The 22,074-nt window shown below is 38.3% G+C and overlaps 1 protein-coding gene across 1 annotated transcript in view; it reads left to right on the top strand.

The window, feature by feature from the left end:
• Nucleotides 1-322: 322 nt before the first annotated feature.
• LOC141471217 (sodium channel protein type 5 subunit alpha-like) overlaps nt 323-22,074 on the top strand; it is a 34,403-nt gene continuing 12,651 nt past the window's right edge. Inside the window, exons 1-16 of the mRNA XM_074157638.1 lie at nt 323-577; nt 1,545-1,663; nt 3,260-3,367; nt 5,146-5,274; nt 6,041-6,132; nt 6,992-7,213; nt 9,607-9,664; nt 10,308-10,449; nt 11,446-11,643; nt 12,585-12,764; nt 14,451-14,577; nt 15,980-16,218; nt 16,567-16,767; nt 17,544-17,897; nt 19,548-19,985; nt 20,922-21,068. Coding sequence (XP_074013739.1) covers nt 323-577; nt 1,545-1,663; nt 3,260-3,367; nt 5,146-5,274; nt 6,041-6,132; nt 6,992-7,213; nt 9,607-9,664; nt 10,308-10,449; nt 11,446-11,643; nt 12,585-12,764; nt 14,451-14,577; nt 15,980-16,218; nt 16,567-16,767; nt 17,544-17,897; nt 19,548-19,985; nt 20,922-21,068 — 3,009 coding nt within the window. The remainder of the gene's footprint in view (nt 578-1,544; nt 1,664-3,259; nt 3,368-5,145; nt 5,275-6,040; nt 6,133-6,991; nt 7,214-9,606; nt 9,665-10,307; nt 10,450-11,445; nt 11,644-12,584; nt 12,765-14,450; nt 14,578-15,979; nt 16,219-16,566; nt 16,768-17,543; nt 17,898-19,547; nt 19,986-20,921; nt 21,069-22,074) is intronic.

Genomic DNA, 22,074 nt, shown 5'->3' with positions numbered 1-22,074 from the left:
ATGAGCATTGAGGATAACAGCTGTCTTAAATGAGGTGCTCTAAATACACTATTAAGTTTATAGATATCTGCCCACATTCTATTATATACACATAATTAAAAAAAAAAATACTGAACAGACATCTCACTGAAAAAACTACTGATCATATCTTTTTTTTTTTTTTTTTTTCTTTTTTGAAGCTGATGGCTCAGAAATGTTATTAGCCATGCATGGACAACCAGTTGTTTAATTTTCCTAAGATGCCTGTTTTGGAGTTACCTGACTTCATTTCTACTTGTTTCTATTATTTGGACAGAATCAGTGACAGAAAAAGGAATGAAAAATGGCTGATTTCTTACTATTGGGTACCAACAACTTCCGCAAGTTCACTTACGAATCTTTGGCTGCTATCGAAAAAAGAATTGCTGCCAAGAAGAATTCTCGAAGAAATACTATAGACCAGAAACCTGAGGAGAAACCACGTCCTCAACTTGACCTAAAAGCTTTCCAGAAGTTACCAGCTCTCTATGGAAATCCTCCTCCAGAGCTCATTGGGGAACCACTGGAGGATCTTGACCCGTACTACAAAGATCATAAGGTTAGAGCCAGCCAAGATGATTGGATTTTTATTTGTTTTATAGTGTTTCTAAGAAGTGGCTATGTGAATGATCTATCAAGCAGTTTTGCTTGCATCCCCTTGGAAAAACTCTCATCCCTTTCTAGGTTATAATAATACAGGCAGTTGGCACAGCTGAATGACATGCTGTAATCTTCTTTAAAAAAGCTTAATTTTGAATTATAGGAATTAAATAATAGGAACTTCATTAACATTTGAATCAGAATGGAAGCAGAAAATATATAATGCATAACAGCAGAAAAGGAGGTTTTGAGTCAGATCTACAAGAAATTATAATAATTTTGTAAATTTTCTTAAATTTTCTGGTTTAAAACGTGTTCCTCTGTCTCAATGCTTATGCTTCACTTACGTGTATAATAAATTATCATTTAAGTATAAATATTGTTTAAAAACATTTACTGATGAATCCTTAAAACCTACTTATTCAAGCTCTATATACTAGTCATGAAGTATCAAAGAATACAATTTTCAATGAAGAACAGAAAAAGGGGAAATAATCCATTGGAAATTAAGCTTGTGGCTTGACCAATGTTCAATACTTTGAACTAATTTGTACAGTCTTAGAGCTTGAGGATCACTACCAACAACAGCAAATAATGATAAAGGCTGCAATTCTGCCTACCACATCAGTGTATTTTGACTCAATGAGAGCCCAATTTATTTTAAGAGAATAGTCATAAGCAAGATGAGTTCCATGCACAACTCTTTGCAAGTCTTCAGGTTTAAAAAGAAAGTTCGTGCTGAGGTTTTGGCGGTTTTTTGCAGCTTGTTAGTTATTGTGTATCAACTCTTTCATCAGTTTATGATGAAAGGATAGTAAAGTATTACGAAGAGTCTTCCCATTCAAATAAATAGATTAAAGTACAAAAATGTGTTCTCTGGTCCCTTTCCCGAAAGCTTTACTTCACGTTTCTCTATTTCTTTAAAGATTTTCATAGTGCTGAACAAAAAGAAAACAATCTTCAGATTTACTGCTACACGTGCCTTATGGATCCTCAGTCCTTTCCATCCAATCCGAAGAACAGCAATTAAAATTTTAGTACATTCATATCCTTTTGTTGGCTTCATTTGCTCTCTTTCATTACAAAAAACCCACGTAATTCTGTGCTTTTATATTTTAGAGCATTGAATGAATCTAGTCTTTTCTTTTCTCCAGATTACTTCTGATTATGAATTACCTTAGAAATTATTGTTGTCTTATGCTCTTGTTTTACTCAGACATAGATAGTTTTGTGAAAACTGGGAGTATTGAAGCCTGATCTTCTACAGATTTGTGTTTTGAGAATGATCTTTCATGTCCAATTACCCGATGCCTTAAATATCTCATGCCGAAGCCTTTCTCGGTGATGTTATGGTCTAATAAGTTCTCTATCCTCTTCTGTTTTCCCAAACTGTAGGAATTAAATTCAACCCGTGTGCCAAATCTTATCAACCATTAGCCAATTTTAAGAAAAAAAGGCTGGGATAAGCAGGTACAGATATGAAAACACAAAGGAAGAAAGATTATGCAAACCTAGTTTCGTTACAAAATCAGATTAAAAATACATACCTTTGGTATGTCAAAGTGAAAATTTTCAGGCATGCTTTTTCAGGGAATGCCTTTGGAATATAAAGGTAATACAGATCCCTCATACATTAGATTTAGGGCATGGGAATCACTACTGTTTTGCTCTAGTTTGGCACTGGGAAATAAGACCAGAGTAATAACGCTGTCTTTTGGGGCTGAACCAGGCCCAGTGCAGAGTCTGCGGCATCCCTGGGTGGATTTTAGGTTTCCAGCCCTCTCCTGGCCATGCAGTGCTGAGGTAGCTGCAATGGGTCCAAAGTTCTTGTTGTAGCAGGGTACAGACAACCATGGAGGAGTGATCCCTCTCTTCTGAGGCTTTCCCTGGGCAGAAAATTGGCTGATATTGACATTTCAACTCTAGTGGTCCAGCTCCTGGGCTTGTGATGGTTTGACCATGTCTAGAGCTAAAGCCAGGAAACTTTTTTGTGGGGACGAAGAGGATGGATGATGGAAAGGCTAGATGTCTTTCCCATGCATATTTACTTCCTGGATTGCCAAAATGTGTGGTACACAAGGTATGAGATTCAGCTCCAGAGCCAAGTGCTTAAGCTCAGGTGTCTATATGTGAGCTAGATGCCCAAGTTCATGTTCATACCCTGTCATCAGAAGGTCTCAGAGAGCCACTGGGCAGCCCCAAGAGTCAGCTAAACACGGGCAGCTAGTGTTCTCTGAAACACCTCCAAGTGTACTGGCAGACTTCATGCTGTGCCTTCAGAAGACCACAGCTCTGCCAATTTAGAGTAACGTTTGGGCTTCAACTGTGTGACCTTGGGCAAGTTTTTAACTTTTATGCCAAAACTGAAAATCATCTACCCTCCCACGCTTTGAGTGATTGAGGATCCTTTTACCAAATTTGCAATGTTTAGAGCAGCAGATCTCTACCCCATACAGAAGTCCAGATGGCATGAATAAGAATGGTAGTGTTTTGTCATCTAATATGACTCAATATTGGAAAATACATGTGCATGTTGTTTTTACGTGTGCTTTAAACTCAAAACCAGATACTACGCCTATGATCTATATCATTGCATTTCTGAAACAATGTCATATTCTTTGCCTTCACTCCCATGATTTACATTATTCACTTTGTTTATCATGTGCACTATTATAACTAATTGTGCATTCATGGCTTTGACTGAGTCCTATAAGTCTTCTCCATCTCCTTCATGGAACAAGTATGTTGAGTAAGTATCTGTGGGTATGTATGTTTTTTAATTCTGTAGTTATATAGAATTACTGACATGAGTGTTGCTCCCTTCACTCAAGGTGGAATCATAGAATCATAAAACAGTTTGGGTTGGAAGGGATCTTTAAAGAGGTCCATGTCTTTCCTGTGTTGGGGGCTCCAGAGCTGGATGCAGTACCTCAGGTGGGGTCTCACCAGAGCTGAGTAGAGGGGTAGAATCACCTCCATCGCCCTGCTGGCCATGCCGCTTTTGATGCAGCCCAGGATACGGTTGTCTTTCTGGGCTGCTAGCGTACATTGCTGGGTCATGTCCAGCTTTCCATCCCTCAGTCCCCCCAAGTCCTTCTCAGCAGGGCTGTTCTTCATCTCTTCATCCCCCAGCCTGTATTGATACCAGGGGTTGCCCTGACCCAGGTGCAGGACCATGCACTTGGCCTTTTTGAACCTCAAGAGGTTCACACGGACCCACTTCTTGAGCTTGTCCAGGTCCCTCTGGATGGCACCCCATCCCTCAGGCATGTCTTTATCCAGACACATTTCCTGTTGTTGCCAATGCTGCTGAAGCACATCAAGAGCTGCTTTCTTTTAAAATTCTTTTTAATAATAGTGAAATGCTGAGTATTTGCTCTGATAAAATTTTCTGTCAGAAGCTTCTGGCCTGTGGGACGTTGTTAAAAAGTAAAGCTCTTATCTGCAGCACTGCCAACACTTGCAACATTGAATCACAATAAATCCATGCATTTACAGTCATACTTATACTGGATAATCCCATGTTTTTATTTCTTTTAAGAATATTTCAGCTCTCACTTTTCAATTTGGCATAAAAATGTTGTAATTCTAGCACTTAATGCAAAGGAAAAGATTCCAAAATACTTAGTTTTAGAAATAACTCTAAAATTGGTTCTGACTATCTCATGATACATGACACTGAAACTGCTGGGAATGGCAAATCCTCATGCGAGCGAGAACAAGACTCTACGCAGTGTTAATATACTATCTCCAGAAGATGCTGAGGTACTTCTCTACCTATGAGAGGATTAAATGTTAGATAAGAGTTGTATCTGCTGTTGGCATTAAAACTGCTGTTCAACTGCATTTCAATAATAATTTTGGAACACTTCTTTCCAAATGAAAAGGGAAGCACTGCATCCATATAATTTCTTAGTGCATTTGCTGACTACCAAATGAATGCCTTTTGAATTCCGTAGGGAGATCGCGTTCTTGTTGAAATGGTAAGTGCACTCAATAAGTCCAGAAGAGCTTTTACTGATAATTTTCCATTAATAAGAATAATTGCCATCTTAAATTGAAAATCCTGTACTCTTGTGTTTCTCCAAGTGTTTTAAACATTCTGCACAGAAATGGCTGTTGTGTGCCCAAAGTAAATGATACACAGCATATCACACGCTCACTTGGACACTTGAACCCAGAGGGAGGTAAAAATTTTGATCTTTATTTTAGCAAGTAGCTGGGAGGTTTGTGTTTCTCAGATTATGGGGACTCACATGAAAGAGTTTGAAAAAAATTGTTGAATGCCAGAAAAACCGTCACAGCCGTTCATGTTAATAGCCAAGCCCAGATTGCAGTCAACTACTGTCTCAAACTACATGAGAGTCAAATACTGATAGAATACACTGAAATCAACAGCAGTCTTTCCATTACTTCTCTGCAGCATTGGCTTGGTTTGTTGGCCTAGATGGTGAATAGTCTAACCGTGTCTCTTCTGTTAATTGTTAATGTTGCTATTTTCCTTTGGCACTTTTCTCCCTTCCTTAGATACACTTTCACTGGCATTTACACTTTTGAATCATTGATAAAAATATTGGCAAGAGGTTTCTGTCTAAATGAATTCACCTTCCTTCGAGATCCCTGGAACTGGCTGGATTTCAGCGTTATCGTTATGGCGTAAGTGGGAACGTATAAAATATGGATTACCTGCTGTATCTGAAGTTCTTGGTGCAAAAGGCTGTCTGCAGTATGAAAAACTACCCTGTGGGCCCTGACTGCATCTGAAACTATCTGGGACATTGACTCTTCCCCTTGTTTTATGGCTCACCATATAACAACACTGTTTGAGTCTTTCAAGAAGGGAATGGAGCTGTGCAGAGCAAGATATACTCTGTGGTGTGCACGTGAATGGAGGCATTTCAATCAGTGAAAAATAATAGCTGGGCTGTCAAATACAGACATATTGATCCTGTGAATGAAAGTGTAAGTTTGAAAATAGACACTAGTATAGACACCAGGACAGTGCATTAAATTTGGGCTCCTTATCTCCAAAAATCACAGTTTGAGCTTCAGTTGGCACTAATTAGAAAGCTTTTATACTGGTAAGGTGCAGCTACAAAAGGGAGATCAAACCAGTTGAGCCAGTGTTTCAGCCTGAAATATGTAATTTTGAGTGTTAGCTTTGTTTATATTTTAAATGCATGATATTTTAAGAAGCTGACACAGAAGCAGCTGTGCACAAGCTGAGAGGTACCTCATAAGGAAACTCTAATAATCAAGAAATGGGTTTCTATTTTAAAAGTCTTTAGACAAATCCTTGATATGTAGTTTATTAATACTTAAAATATGCTTGGAAGGACTGACAGTTAAAAATGACCACTGTAAAATAATTGCCCTGTTTACTCCGTTCAACCACTTGATGCATCACATCCTGACTTTACAGGTACGTGGGAGCATTTAGTAACTTGGGAAGCGTGTCAGTCCTTCGGACTTTTAGAGTTCTGAGAGCTTTGAAAACTATTTCAGTAGTTCCAGGTAAGAAACTCTATTTGCTGAATATTTTCTGCTACTTACAACTGATTCTTTGCTCCAATCAGAATGTTGGTTTTTGCCTTTCCTTTTTTTTTTCCTTTTTTTTTTCCCCTCCCTTTTTCTGTATCTTTCATTGACTGCAGACAGCTGAATTTGTGGACACAAACAGTGTCTCGGTTCACCTGGCCCAACCAGAATAAATCACGTGTTAGAAACAACCTTGTATTTAATTTATTGTCATTATGCTTTTAAAGATTTTGTTAACACTTTACAATGTCAGTTTTATAGAATGTTCTTCTAGCAGGTCTATGTGTTATGGTTCAACACCTCTGGTGACTAAGCAGACTTTATTATTAACCATCTTACACCATCCCTGGGAAAATAGTTTCCTTTTCACTTTTCCCTTAGTTATAAAGCCAGTGGGTTCTTTCTCATGACAAAATACAAATTAAGAACCAGTAGGTTGCCTCTGTCTTCTCTTTCTGGTCTTTTTGCCCATAGCCATTATTGTTTCCAGTATCTTCACAGATTACCAGTGTTGGAAATTTCATTTGAATTATGCATATTACTCTTTCTGGATAAGAAAAACTAGACTATCTCTGGTTCCTCCTCCTTGCCTAAATATTTTGCAGGGATTAAAGGAACATCTGGAAATTGTAGGGTCAATCAAATAAGGAAAAAATATTGGTCTCATATTAATTACTCTCTCATTCAAACCATATTTGCATTGCAAATACATTTGCCACATACTATGCAGTAATCTTGGTACTTTAGTTATTGTATATTGTTTCAACTCTAATCCAGTATGACACAGGAATCTCAGTTTTTCGTCCTCTTTTTCCTTTGTATATTGTCTTCCTAGGACTCAAGATCATTGTAGGGGCACTTATCCAGTCTGTTAAGAAACTTGCCAACGTGATGATCTTGACTGTTTTCTGCCTGAGTGTTTTTGCCCTCATAGGACTCCAGCTTTTTAAGGGCAATCTAAGACAAAAGTGTGTCAGGAACTCTACAGACCTTAACGAAACATTTCCTTTCCTTAACAAAAGATGGGAATCCTATGAAATGTTTGTTAATGATACAGGTAATTTTTCTCCTTAATTCTTTTTCAGATGACAGTATAGACACCTATGCATGCATGTATAACTACTGCTGTAAATTATATTGGTGTTTTGGTGGTTGATATTTGGATGAGCAACTAACTACCTGATAATGGCCTTCAGATTGCCAGAGCAGTTTGCAGGCATCCAGGAATGCACCTCTTCCCTTCATTATAAGAAACAGCACTCCCAAATTTTCCAGTAACTTCCAAATCTGTTTCCCAGAATGATATGGCAATAACTGAAATGTGCATTAGCTCATTCTCTGCTGTAATTCCCAAAGTTCCCATTTTACTACATGCTAAAGAATCGGTACATCTTCATCTTGCTGCTCAGAAAAGTACTCTTCAGCTTGAAACAGAGAAATTTGTTTAAAACTCAAAGTTACTTTCTTCTTCACATCATATGTATCTCATATAGGTGATATGTATTTTATGTCTCATATAAGTTATATATAATATACATCTTTCATGTATATGTCTTGACTGAGGCTGGTGATGGAAGCATAGAGCAGAGATCTGAAAACACACCAAAGCATTCTCAGGGGAACAGCAACTGTAAGACAAATCAGAAAGGAAGAGCCTCAAAATGCATGAAAAAATACACTCAAAGGAAGAAATATATATGCCAGAAATATGAAGAAAGCTTCATCACTGAGGAAAATCTCCAACAGCGAGTTCAGACATAGCAGCAGTTATATAGGGAAAAAAAAATTCTCCCAGGGGAAATGCTGGAATACATTAAAAAAAATCATACAGGATTGCTCTTTGTATGCCCTCTGTGTGGGAGACTTGTTCAGACAGGATTTATTTATAAATTTCATCGTCCAGGGGAAGAAAGTTTCTATATAAAAGATTTTCGAGGAAAAAACTTTTAGCAAGAAACTTGTACTTACCAAAAAAGTACATGTAAGAAGAAAGTAATTCACATATACAAAATTCTAATTTTCTGTGCTGAAAAAACAGGAAACAAAACCATCTTTTCCTTGTATTTTTTGTTTGCTTGTTTCTTTGTTTGTTTGTTTGTTTTAACGCAAAAGATTGCAGCTGTATAAAGGCAGAAAGTAGGACTCAAAAATTTGAAAATCTGTGTTGCTTCACCAGCTTTGTCCCATTCACATCCCATGCCATACGCATGGTGTGCACAGGGCTTTGCAAAGATGACAATAGGAACAGGGCCCAGACAGGTTGAATGAAGGCTAGATGAGTTTCCTGCAGGAAACTTGTAGCACTGTAGGCCCAGTTTTCTATTAAATGGGGTTTTTTTGGTATTTTTTTACAGGCTGATTTGGTCCTGACTTTGTGTGAAGCTCCCATCTCCAACGTGGAGAACTAAATTATTATTACACATGCTACGGTTATTACGATTCTCTGAAGCTCAATCACTGAATCTTCTTAAAAAGACTTTTTGTCAGTTTGCAGGAGCAGAGATGAACAAAATTTGGGTGGAAAGTAGCCCAGATAATGACTCACCCTTTTGTGGTGTGTTTACATGGTACGGTAGAGCTGATATTAAAGATTCTTGCTGGCTCTGAATCATGATGACTTACCTGATGAGCACAGCTGGGGTTTGAGAAGCACCAGGAAGACATGAGACCTCCCATGCATCTGGGATAATCAACCCACATCTTAATGGGGCTAATTGGCTGTTAGAACTAAAGCTATTACTTTCAGTCTGTGGCTAACTCGGGCATCAGAGAAACTCATGCTAGAAGAAATAGGGGAAGAGGTCAAAAAGGGGCACAGCTCCAGTGTCCTAATGGAGAAATCTGTACTTCTCAACTAAGCAGGGTTAGGACCTGCTGTTTGGCTCAGCAGGGCAGTGACACGGCATGGTGTATACCCACATGGCCAAAATATACTCTTTCTTCCTCCTCGAAACAGGACTTTGATTTTATTGCTCATTGGAAACAGAACTCATCTGTGCTACCCACAAACGATGTTTGTACACTGTCCTGGGGACAGCTAATTGCTACGGGCCAAAACTGTGCCCGAGTTTGGGCTAACAATTACCAAACCAGGGACCGGGCTTGAGCCTCTGCCCTCCAGTTCTTGATTTCCTTTATGCAGATGTGGCCAAAGTGATAATTTAAAAAAAAAAAAATTTCTGATTTAAGGACTGAAATTTGTACATACACATATGCATGTTTAAAAATGAGGACAGGGCATCTTGCAATCTGGTGCAGTCACTGTGAGTGTGGGAAACCTGTCTCTCAACTTTAGTGCTTATTTCATATTTGCTACACAGCAATTTGTTGTGTGTGCACATATACTTATGGGTCACTGGTTGCTCATCACTACTCATATTAAAGGATAAAGGATTTGGGATAGAAAATGCCTTGTTTTTAATTCTCCCCCCCCCTTTTTTTTTTTTATAGCATACTTTGCTAAGAAAGGAGGCACCTCAGATATTTTGCTGTGTGGTTCTGGTGCTGGGTAAGTGCACTTAAAAATATTTCTTGTTTGGAAGTTTTCTCTGCCTCAGTGCTTCTGGTTTTGCTCAGTCCTAAGAGGCAAAAGCAAAAATTCAAGGCTTTCCTTGAATGCAGAACCAGGAATGTAGACAACAAAATACAGTAAACAGCCAATTTAATACTTTTAGAGAATGAAGCATGGACCTGCAGTTGGCTTATTCAGGTCTCAATTCCTTTGTGCCTTTCCAGAAGTGCTGTCTTTCTCTTTCCCACAGATGTACAAGAGAACTGAAAACACGAAGGATCTCAGATATAGCACAGGACAGACACTATCCTTTCTGTAAAGGCTCATGCGTGTTAAACTGGGAAAAGAAAACATGGGGTTTGGGGGGCAGGTTTGGGCAAGGAGAGGCAGGGGATGAGGATTGGTGACAGGAAGTTGTCCTGGGTTGGTAGTCTGCTCCAGCCTGTCATCTTCCCTCATTGCTGGGTTGTGGGTGTTGCTTTTTCCATCCCACTTTCCAGCCAATGCTATCTGGAGTAGAAATTTGATTTGCAACCTAATACAATTCAGAGCTGAACAATAGTCAGAACTCTCATATAAGCTGAAGTTTTCCTCAAAATCTGCATGGTTAAAAGAACTCAATTTCTTATTATTATTCTAGGGTCTGTCCTCCAAACTACGTATGCTTGAAAACTGGGCCAAATCCTGATTACGGTTTCACTAGTTTTGATACTTTCGGCTGGGCTTTTCTTTCCTTGTTCCGCCTGATGACCCAGGACTACTGGGAGCGTCTGTATCAGCAGGTATCAACTTTGTGCATAACTCAGAGCTGGTCTTCCAGGGAGAGCAACAGCCAAAGCAGAAAATAGGTAGAGAGGACAAGAAACCTCAAATAAAAGCAATAGCTTCAAGTCATCAAGCCCACATCCTCCCTTCTCTCAAGCTGTGACTCCTAGAAAAGGGATGCTGAAGAATTTCCCAGCAATCCCTATCTCTTCCCAGTCCTTATCAATCTGCTGGTTTAGGGACTTTAAAAAAACTACTAAAAGGGTCCTGTATTGTCCTTCAAAAAACATAACAATGCCTCCTCAGGTCATCCTCATGGGTTATGTGACCAGCGATTCATGGGCAATGGTAGAAGAAGAGGGGGAAAGAGGGGGAACCCCTCACTATGAGAAAGACATTGAGGTACTGGAGCGTGTCCAGAGAAGGGTAATGAAGCTGGTGAGGGGTCTGGGGTACAAGTCTGATGAGGAGCAGCTGAGGGAACTGGGGTTGTTTAGCCTGGAGAAAAGGAGGCTGAGGGGAGACCTTATCGCTCTCTACAATTACCTGAAAGGAGGTTGTAGCTGGGTGTGGGTCAGTCTCTTTTCCCGAGTAACAAGTGATAGGACCAGAGGAAACGGTCTCAAGTTGCACCAGGGGAAGTTTAGATTGAATATTAGGAAAAATTTCTTCACCGAAAGGGTTGTCAACGTTGGAACAGGCTGCCCAGGGAAGTGGTGGAGTCTCCATCCCTGGAGGTATTTAAAAAACAGGTAGATGTGGTGCTGAGGGACGTGATTTAGTGGTAACTTGTCAGTGTTAGGTTAACGGTTGGACTTGATGGTCTTAAAGGTCTCTTCTGACCAAAACGGTTCTATGATTCTATAAGGGCCAAGGAAGTTATATTTTCATTTAAGCTTCCTAAAACATTGTGTCTAGGAAGCTGAGTGCTTCTAAAGATTTTCAGAGACACATTGAAAGCCTATTTGGTATTTTATATGGTAATTTTTATCTCTGGGGTGTGTTGCTTACAGACCCTCAGAGCTTCTGGGAAGGTGTATATACTCTTCTTCATGCTGGTCATCTTTCTGGGCTCATTTTATCTAGTCAACTTGATTCTGGCTGTAGTAACAATGGCATATGAAGACCAGAACAAGGCCACCATTGCTGAAACAGAAGCAAAGGAAAGGAAATTTCGGGAAGCTATGGAATTATTACAGAAGGAGCAGGAGGTATGCAAATTATTCCCTTGCAAGCATTAGTCTCAGTGCTCTGTTGTCTGTCACATGAGAAAACACATCACTCCTTGTATACAGCTGTATATAGTGACTGCTCCATAGGTGAACAGGAGCAAGTGGGTAACATTGAAAGTAGTGACTCCTAGAGCTACAGGAGCCATTCCTTGCTCAGCTGTGTATTTTTCCTGTGAAAGAATGAATTTTGTTGTGGATAATGAGCACTAAAGGCTGCTGTTCCTGTAAGAAAAATAGTAGTTTAATATATGGAAAATGCAAAAATCTATCAGCTAGCAGTTTCCAAAAGAAAATTTAGTTGTTCTTTATTTTTTCTTCTATTTTATCATTGTGGACTGCTGAAATATACAGTAATTCCACTGCATTAACATCTGAGCTAAAACCTATTGTAGCTGAACGAAAAGTCTCTTGGTAACTTAAATGGCTTCGAAGCTTCTGGAATAAAATACTCCTGTGTTTTGAAAATATTGTCCTAAATTCAGTATAGGAAGGAGAGTCAGCCACAGTGTGAGTACAGTCCCATAGATCCCCAATGAAAAGACAGGATTTTAATACTGTTTGGGCATTTATTTGGGGAGAAGGATATATTTTCGGCATTATTTTCAAACTGAATATTTTTATTGTAAGCAAATCTGCCATATGGAGGAATAGGAGCTATAATGTGATTATTTTGCCCCTGGCAGGCCAAATACATGTGATCATGTAACATACTGCAAATAGCAAATTGTTCGGTGCTCCATATGTTGGGGAAATTCTCTCCTCTTTCTTTTAGTGTTATCACATATTGAAAGATTTTTAACGAGTTTTGTGAAACAGAAATTGTTAAGAGGAAGTAATATAGAGCACAGAAGTGTTTTCTTTCTGCTTATTTTCAAAAGCACCCAACAAAAATATCATCCTTGTTTTTGTTTTAATTTCAGTCATTGGCTATTAAAGGAATTGATATCCTGTCAATTAGCTCCTTTGAAGCCTCTTCTCTGTCTGCCAAAGAAATCAAAGAAAGAAGCAATAGGAAAACAAGAAATAAGTCCTTGGGGATAGAAGATAATGAAGAAGAACAATTCCCCAAGTCACAGTCCACAGACAGTCAACGAAAGTTGGTAATCTATTGTCTGAATCTGAGATACTTAAAGCTTTTCCAATTTTACTACTAAAATAAACTGCTTGAAAGCACAAACCAAATCCTATTACAAACACTGATCACTCTTAAGTCTTTAAAATAAACAACCTTTTGGGATAAGGAAGAATTATATGTAAAAATTAATTTGAAAAGGAAATGCTATAAACAAAGGATGGAAGGAAAGTTATAATAACAGTTAAAATATATTTTTCATAACATTGAGAAATAGAAAAGAGTGAATGACTATCCGAATTTAACTTTTGTACCATCATTTTATGTTAAAAATTTCTTACTTAAAATATAAATGTAAAGCTTATCACAAAAATAGCTGCTACAGCTGGTAGGATTTTATTATCTGCCTTTTAAAATCTAAGTATAATCCTTCCTGAAAAATCTAAATCAAAGAAAAGTTTTGGACTTGCAATGACTGATAGCAAATGTTATGAAACTCTAAACATTTATTGCTTCCCAAAATTTGCTCTATGATATTATGTCATTCTCTCTTGATTCCTTTCCCTGTGCTTTTAGTCTTTCCTTGGCCTGGTGAACGGTCCCAACACAAATCAGGTGAAACGTAGACTGAGCCACGGGAGCGTGTTCAATTTCCAAATACCTGCTTTAGAAGTTGATTCCAGAATGGATTTCAGTGATGGGGAAACCCGCAGTGCTGGGGAACACGAAATCCCGTGTCGGTCACTGTCGGTCGCGCACATGGGAAGACGATCCAGTGTGCAAAGTCAAATGAGCTCCAGCTCTCACCCCGCTACCCCAAACTGCCTGCAGAGCAGCAGGTGGGCCAACGCGGATGACTGCAACGGGATGATTTCAGCGATGGGAGGAGGAGGCAGCAGGGTGCACAGTCTAGAGCCGGTGTCTTCAGAAGGGGTAATGCTTCCACCAGTGATGGAAGACCCGGGAAAGGGCAATGTGGTAAGTAAAAGATATTATTTTAAGTATATACTTCATATTATGGTTTCTCCGTAAGTGGGAGGTTTTTGTTGTCTTAAGAGTTTCAGTGAAATGGCAAACAGTGATGTGAAATGATGTATGCTGATGAGGAGAGTTAGTTGTCAGTAGAAAGTCTTTTTTAGTACTCTGATGATTTCCTGAAAACCAGAGTTCCTTGCTTCAGCCTTCCTGTTATGCAACGTGTTTTTCTGCTAAAGTACTAAAATACTTTTGAAGGTTCTTAATGCTGGAATTATAAGTCACCCGGGAGGCTTTCTATCCCATGCCCTGTCCAGGGAGGTCACTTGGAGCAGTACCTGTATCTTCTTTCTCCTTCACAGCACCTTTAGCATCATGCAGAAGTTTTGACTGAAAGTTCCCCAAACAGGTAGAGATGTTTTTCTACCAGTTTATCCCTCACGTCTCTCCTTTTCCATTAGTCTCTGGAATATTTCCTAGGCCTATTTGCCTTCATACACTTATTTCCAAGATTTGTTCTTGCCCTGTTGCTATTACATGCTTGCAGGATCCATTTACTGCAGCATTATTACTGGAGAGTAGGACCTTTGCTCTCAATATCTATTAACATTTTGTAAAAAAGTACATTTATTTGGTTGCGTGTCATTGTCCCTATTAACTTTCATAGCTACCCATCATCACATCCTACATCGTTTTATCCCTGTGGTATCTCCCTAATCATGTTTACTTCTTTAAGCAGCCAGCTGTAAACGATGAGAGCAGCATGATGCATTTGCCTCCTCATCTGTCAGTAGAGTACTTTAACGAGGCATTTCAGAGACAAAGGGCAGCAAGTGCAGTCAGCATAATTACCAGTGTCTTGGAGGGTAAGTGGTTTCTCATTATGCTTGTTTCAATCCTAAGGTAACACTAGCATGAAAGACCAAAATGTCAATACGTTTCTTAAAGGTTAACAGAGATTTGTAGGTGTGTAGCTAGCAATTTCATCATTAATTTGGCTCCTAAAAACAAACAAAAAAAAGCATTATCACAGTCTTTATATACTGGAAAGCATCATTTGCCTATCATAAGATCTTGTTCTGTAGGACAGACAGTGAAGGGGGTGAGAGTGGGTGGAAGGAGTTTCTCTAGCATCTGAGGTGCGGAGCTGAGATATTGTCTTCTGCTCCTGACCCTGTGACTGGTGATGTGTCACTGGCAGAGACATAGGCATGCAGAATCCAACATTGACGTTATGCAAGCAAAATCATTTGTGGCAATTTCTGGGTTTTGAATATTTAACCTCACTATTTTATTCCTTTAACTTCCTTTTCCATGAGAATTTTTGGGACGCTTTACCACTGACTGTTATTATGCTGGCTGATAGTTTTCTTGCAATTTCTGAAAAATTTCAGCCCAGATTGTGTAGTTGTTTTCTGGATCAGGAGACCAGGATGAAGAAGACATTTTTTTTTTTTTTTTTTTTTTTTTAATCAGCTCATCTAATCTTTGAAAAATTTTCAAGTCCCTGAAAACCAGATTACTAATAATTCCTACTGTGTTTTTATTTAGCATTATGTAAGCTCCAGTTGGCCAATGGATTTGCATAGGACTTCAGCAGGGTCAAAAGTATTTTGGAGGACTCATTAATATTGATGGTGAAGAAAAAAAGGCTGTGAAATTTATATTTGACCACCAGGATGTAAATGGCAAAGCCAGAACAGGTTCTATCCCATGTTTACCTATAGAAAATGGAGAGGTTTGGCAATTTGCATCAGCTGGGAAATGGTCCCCATGATCCTTCCAGTAGAAATGGCCTAAGGCCAAATTTCAGGTGCTGTGGTTTGGATTTGCCTCCGTTACAATCAAAATGACTGTGGCTGCCCTTGACTCCCTTGAGAGTCAAAGGAGACAACATTGGGTGTGATACGGGCAGTGTCCTAGATGTCTATATAAGGGTCAAGTGAAAAGTGTCTGGGCTGCTGCATTGACTATAAAGAGCCTCTAGTGCAAGAGGCTGCGGTGTGGCCTCTGCATCGTAAACATCCACATTTGGTCAGATGATCATAGTCCAAATCTGAGTCTAAGACAAATAAAACCCGATCCAAAGGCTCCTGAAGTAAGTTCACAGTTCACAGGAATGGTAGAAAGCGCAGGGACGATTTGGGGCTCTGTGTGACGTGAGGTTTCCTTTTTCTTCTCTGGTCTTTTGTGTACTTCAAGTTATTATTTCACCAGCTCGCTCAGTGATAACTATTTAATTATAGTGGGGTTTTCTTTTGTGTTCAGAACTTGAAGAATCCCAGCGGAGGTGCCCACCATGCCTGAAAGATTTTGCTTTGAAGTATCTAATTTGGGACTGTTGTCCACTTTGGCTGAGAATCAAGAAAAAAGTGGCTGCTTTCATAAAGGATCCTTTTATTGATCTCACCATCACTGTTTGCATTGTGATGAACACTTTGTTCATGGCGCTGGAGCACAATAATATGTCAGATAATTTTAAATTGATGCTTAATGTAGGCAACTTGGTAAGCAAATTCTCAACTATGTGATATTTTATACCAAGGATTGATTGATTGGGTGCTTTCACCAGAGACATAAGGAGTAACTTTAAAAATTAAAGTTTAGCAAACTCTGCATTTATAAACTCTAATTTTCTAATACAGACAATTCCCATATTTTACTAATGCGCTTTTAACATCTCTGAGAAGGTAGAAAACAATCCTTCCATTTTAACTGAAAGGGCATTAGAAGTTCATAAAAATGGGTTTTGTTGACCTGTCTGTGAATGTTATTGTATTTGTGGGAACATGATCTAAAGATAAGATAAATTCATGGCAACTTTTAGGCTCATGCTACTGTTTCTTTTGTCACAGGTTTTTACTGGAATCTTCACCGCAGAAATGATCTTAAAAATCATTGCTTTAGATCCCTATTATTATTTTCAGCAGCACTGGAACATTTTTGACAGTATAATTGTCACATTAAGTTTAATTGAACTGAGTTTACCCAAACACAAAAGCAAGAAAGAAAGGAGAAAAGGAGGAACCCTGTCAGTTTTACGATCCTTCAGACTGGTAATGCCTCATGCTTACTCAGTTGTATAAAACATTATGTTGTGAATATAATAGAGGAAACTTCTGTTGTCTGCAGTCAAGATGCAGGAAATTATTATTTTTAAAAGTTTCTCTTTTTTTTGCTCCTCTCAGCATTAGGAATAAGAAACACAGTCTTAAATTCCCTGAGATGTTTGAGTTTAATGATGTATATATTTCTTTTGAATATACTAAGAAATATTCAGAGGAAAAAATTTTCCAGAGTAGACATGTTATAAAACTGATGTCAAAAATAAAAAAAAAAAACTAGCACAGGAAACTTAGGAAAAAAGTGTCAGAGTACAAATTCAGAAGAAAATAATGCTTAAAAATAAACATGAAATGATGTAAAGGTATTCATATCATAGACTGTGCACCGATTTAGGTTGCTTTACCAAAAGATACACTCCTTTTATAGTAATATAGCAGCTGTCTCCCAGCTTTGGTCCTTTGTGTTACATGTAAGTTAGGCATCATCATCTACATCAAGTGCATTGTATGGACACCTGCCTGCCTGAAGTTAGTCTCATCCTTTATAGGGTGGTTAGTTTATTGGCAGTGCTGGCCAGTTAAAAAAAAAAAAATAAATAAAAACAATCTGTTAATACTTTTCAAACCTATTAGTCTGACAGTGCCACAAATATTACACTGCTGGAATAGTTGAGAATATCTGTAAAATGTTTTCTGCAGGATTTGAATGGGGCAAAGATGGGTTATCTCTACTGATGTCTAACACTATGTTTTATATTTCTACACAGCTGAGGGTCTTCAAACTGGCGAAATCTTGGCCAACTTTAAACACTCTAATTAAAATCATTGGTAACTCCCTGGGAGCACTGAGTAATCTGACCCTCGTCCTGGCAATCATCGTTTTCATTTTTGCTATAGTAGGGGTGCAACTTTTTGGGAGAAGCTATGGGGACAACAGCCATAAAATACACAAAGATGGCAAGCCACGCTGGCATATGATGGACTTTTTCCACTCGTTCCTCGTCATTTTCCGAATTCTGTGTGGAGAGTGGATTGAGACCATGTGGGACTGCATGGTGGTCGCTGAGCAACCACTGTGCCTTCTTGTCTTTCTGCTAGTCATGGTGATAGGAAATCTAGTGGTGAGTTTTCCAATATTTTCTTCTCTTTATCCTGTAAATGGTAGCATCTACTTAATTGCCAACTTGTCAAAACAAGGTATTTTCCCAAAACACAGGTGAGAGAGTTACCCGTTATGAGTTATAATCTGCAAAAGCCTCTTTTGTCTTTCACCTTTAAAGCACTGCCCATATTCTTACATTTTGTGGGCTTTGTATACAGCATCACTTGACCATTATATGTGGTAATATGATGAGGAATATCTTTGCAGTAAGTATAATTTAGGCAACTATGTGCCTTCACGTCTTGGGATTTGGTTGTAAATAAACAGTCAGGCTTATGGCTTATCTGCTTGAATTAATGCAGCTTAAGTCCTTCTGTAGATCAATTTATTATTTTTTTTTTTAAGATCTCTTGCAAGTATTGAATTCTTCATCAGCAAATGGCAGAATCTGCACTCCTACCACTGAAATCAGGATTTTCTTTGATCATCTCTAAGTGCATTTACACACAAGGGCTAGATCCTGCTATGGCATACCCTACCCAGCCTCGCAAACCCGTGCTGGGACATAAGGGGCAGACTGCCTCGCTGGTCCTGTTCTGCCCTTTTGTAATGTCCAAATCATAAAAATACCATTTTAATAGCTTCACTTCTCATGTCATTCTCAGTATCATTCATATACTTCTGTTAATATAAGATATCACTGGAAAGAATTAAGTTTAGGCAGCCCTTTATGGGAAATATCTGTTCTGTGGCTGGATCCCAAATCCCTGGGTCCTGCCTGTTCTACACCACAATGATTGATTTCAGTGATGAAATGGCGTGAGTGATGTTCATATCACATAATGTTAACTGTCAAACAATTAAGTGCTTAGCCTACACTCCTTGTTTAGGCTTTCTTATTATCAAAGGAAAAAGAGAGGTACCCCAGAGTGGGATTTATTTCAACCTAAGGTCAATAACTAAGACAGATGTGATGAATTGGTCTCTGGAGGGCTAATGCTCTCCACTGACTGTGGCCGCTGGATGATTCAGGGGTGCTATCTGCCCAGTTCTGACATGATAAAAATTAAGATACATAGATCTCATCCCAAACTGAAACATTAGGAAAAACAATTAAATTCTTCTATTCCCTTAAAAATAAAAACTTGGGGTTTATAAATCCTTCTATTTAAATGTACTCAAAGGCAGGGAGAAAGCCTCACTTTGAGCTTCTCTGGATTTTAATTTTTGTGGTAGAGTTGCAGTTTTGATGGAATTGTTGGGCTTGAACCTGATCTCTCACAAGTAGCGCCACAGAGGCCTCATTTAATTCTAGTTTGAAGAAGGAAGAGATGTTATTAGACCAACTAGCCACGACCGTTGTCTTTGTTACTACTATAACATTTGGAAAATTGTGCAAATAATTTTTGGCCAAATAATGCATTTTGCATGCACGGGTCTGCTTTAAATAACTTTTGGGGGAAAGACTGTCATGGGAACATGGGACTTTCTGATACAGAAATTTACTCCACCATATATAATGTGATCGGGCATAGTCATCTCATTATTACCTTGTTTTCGTTTGCTCAGTAAGACTAAATTTTGATAGCGTCTGTGTTAGAATCAGATTTAGATTTCTGAAAGCTACTCTCCTGACTTTTAATTTTGTTATTATTTCAATGACTTTCAGGTTCTCAACCTTTTCATTGCACTACTGCTGAACTCCTTCAGTACCGACTGTCTCCAGACAGCAGAGGATGATGGAGAGATGAACAACCTCCGAATTGCCTTCGCTCGGATTCACAAGGGATTTCACTTTGTGAAGAGTGTTACGTGGGATACCTGCTGTGGAAAGCTCAGGCATGTAAAGAAAGCACACAGGAAGAAAATCAAATTGACTGCACAGAACCCACTTGGGTTCAAGCCTGAAGAAATAAAAAATTGTAAAGAGAATTACAGTAATGAATGGACTGAAAAAAATGGGGATAAATGCTCAGGCCTTGAAGATTTTATTACCAATCCAAATGTATTTGTTTGTGTCCCTATTGCTGAGGCAGAGAATACAAGTGAGGGTTTTGAAGATGATGATAAACTGAGTACATTTACAGACATAGAATACAGCAAACAGGTAATAAATGTCTTTATTTGTGTTGGAACAGTAGAGTGCATATACATATGGATGGATGCATGTATGGCAGAAGACTATCTCTAGCAGAACAGGGTGGCATAAGTTGGTCCATTTCCAGAGAGTTACCTAATTTTGAACTAGAGCCAAAAGTACAAATGTGTGGGTAAATTATCACTTGGAACCTTTTAAAAATCAAGAGTCTTTCATGATCTTAGAAGAAAGACCATAAATTGTTGGCTTTGCTGCAGGAATTCCTGGCTGACGTGTTGTGTTACACGTAGGTAATTACATAGCCCATAGATTGTCCTTAGATAATTGCCTCAGTCCTTTGCAAACCTGGAATTTTTCTGTAAAAATTTATGTAAACAAAGCCAACTATTTTGGCATTATTTACATGACAGATCAGAAACATATGTTCTGCATAAAGAAGGTTATCATGAACTCATAATATAAATGTATAGCTCTGACACATTCTTTGTCTTCTCTCCTTGCTGCATGTAGTAATTATTAGAAGGTAGAAGGATTAAGCATGGGGTGACTATTAAGGCCATGTTTCTTATGTGATAGCATATATTGTTCTGTTTCTTCATTTTCTCTGAGTTTTTAAGTTATGTTTTAACCACAGAATACTCCCTTTCTGGTCTCAAGGTTTCCTACCTTAAGTTTCCATCTTAATTCCTACCCAATATTCTCACTTAACTTTGGAGTAGTTCAGTAAAATACTAGTTCCTTGGTTTGCTGAATGTTTGTTGGGAATTTTTTCCCTTTCTCTATCCTTAGGTAAAATCAGAGACTTCAAAATGATCAAATCCTATGATTTTTGTCTGGAGAGCCTGACTTTAAATGAAATGCATATCTTATCTTTTTTTCCCTTCCAACTTGTCCACCCTCCAAAGAGCAAAAAGAAACCCCATCTAACCCACACATCATTTTCAGGATGAAAATCACCTGAGGCAAAGGGGAGAAAGAGGGAAAAATTCAGGAAGCTGGAGTAAAGGATCAGGATTTTCCTCTGAAGAATTCAGTGTCCTTTATCTTGGAAAGGACAGGAAGTCTGAACCGTCATCACCAGAGCAAAAAGAGGTAAATTTTTTTTTTCTATGACATTGACTTTCCAATACTGGTCAAGCTTGGGTATGTTTCTGTTCAAGGATTTGCTGGAGTGGAGTTTAGTGGCAGCAGCAGCTCTGAGCTTGCAGTAACCAGCCTGGTTGGATGGAGCTGGAATTCCGTGAATGAAATCGAAGCCATGCTGGGTTTCTAGGTATCGGTTTTTCAGAAAAATATGTGTATAGGAGAGAGTGTGTTTAGAAATGGAAAATTAAAAAATAATTTGATCAAATAATTTGATTCAAATTTTATTCAAATAGATAATTTATAAAATTCTCTGCTACTTTCCACTTATTGACATTTGAGTCCACAAAAAAGGAGAGGAGGAGGGGGAAAAAAAAGGCATTAAAAGAGAGAGATGCTCTCTTAGTATCTTGAGAGAGTGGGAAATTCCAGTAAGTCTGCCTGTGCCCTAAATGTCTAAGTTGCAGGAAATGTAATACTTTAAATTACTTTCTCTCTACGATATTAAAGATAGCAGATAGTAATTAAAAATATTTTTAGAATAATTTTGAATAAAGAATACATTAAAAAAGTAACAAAGCACAATGTAAACATAAAGGAACAAAACCACGGAGTAAGTAATTTGTAATAAGCTGCAGACTCATCGTACATTATATATGGTGTGATGGGATAAAGAAAAGCTTTGTAACTGAAGAATGTATGATATGTTTCCAATTTTTACTTCATAAACACTGTAATGGATGTTTCAGTTCCTGATACAATACCAGATATATTTGTCTGGTTCTCCTCATTGGATGCATTTGGCTATGATTTCATGGTTTTAACCCAAGCAGTTTATCCCACTTTGAGGGCCATATATACTGATAAACAAGTGAAAACCTCATCAGTTTACCAGCTTATTAGGTAGTTACATCTGGTTCATGTAGATAAATATTGTAATTATGTAGTTTTGGCCCCTATTTGAATGCACCTATTGGTACTTCTAAGCTCATATACTTTTAAAATCACAAAATTT

Source organism: Numenius arquata, chromosome 12, assembly GCF_964106895.1.
Source record: "Numenius arquata chromosome 12, bNumArq3.hap1.1, whole genome shotgun sequence".
Lineage (NCBI taxonomy): Eukaryota > Metazoa > Chordata > Aves > Charadriiformes > Scolopacidae > Numenius > Numenius arquata.
Note: the sequence above shows the minus strand (reverse complement) of the source record. Positions and strands in the feature narration are given on the sequence as shown.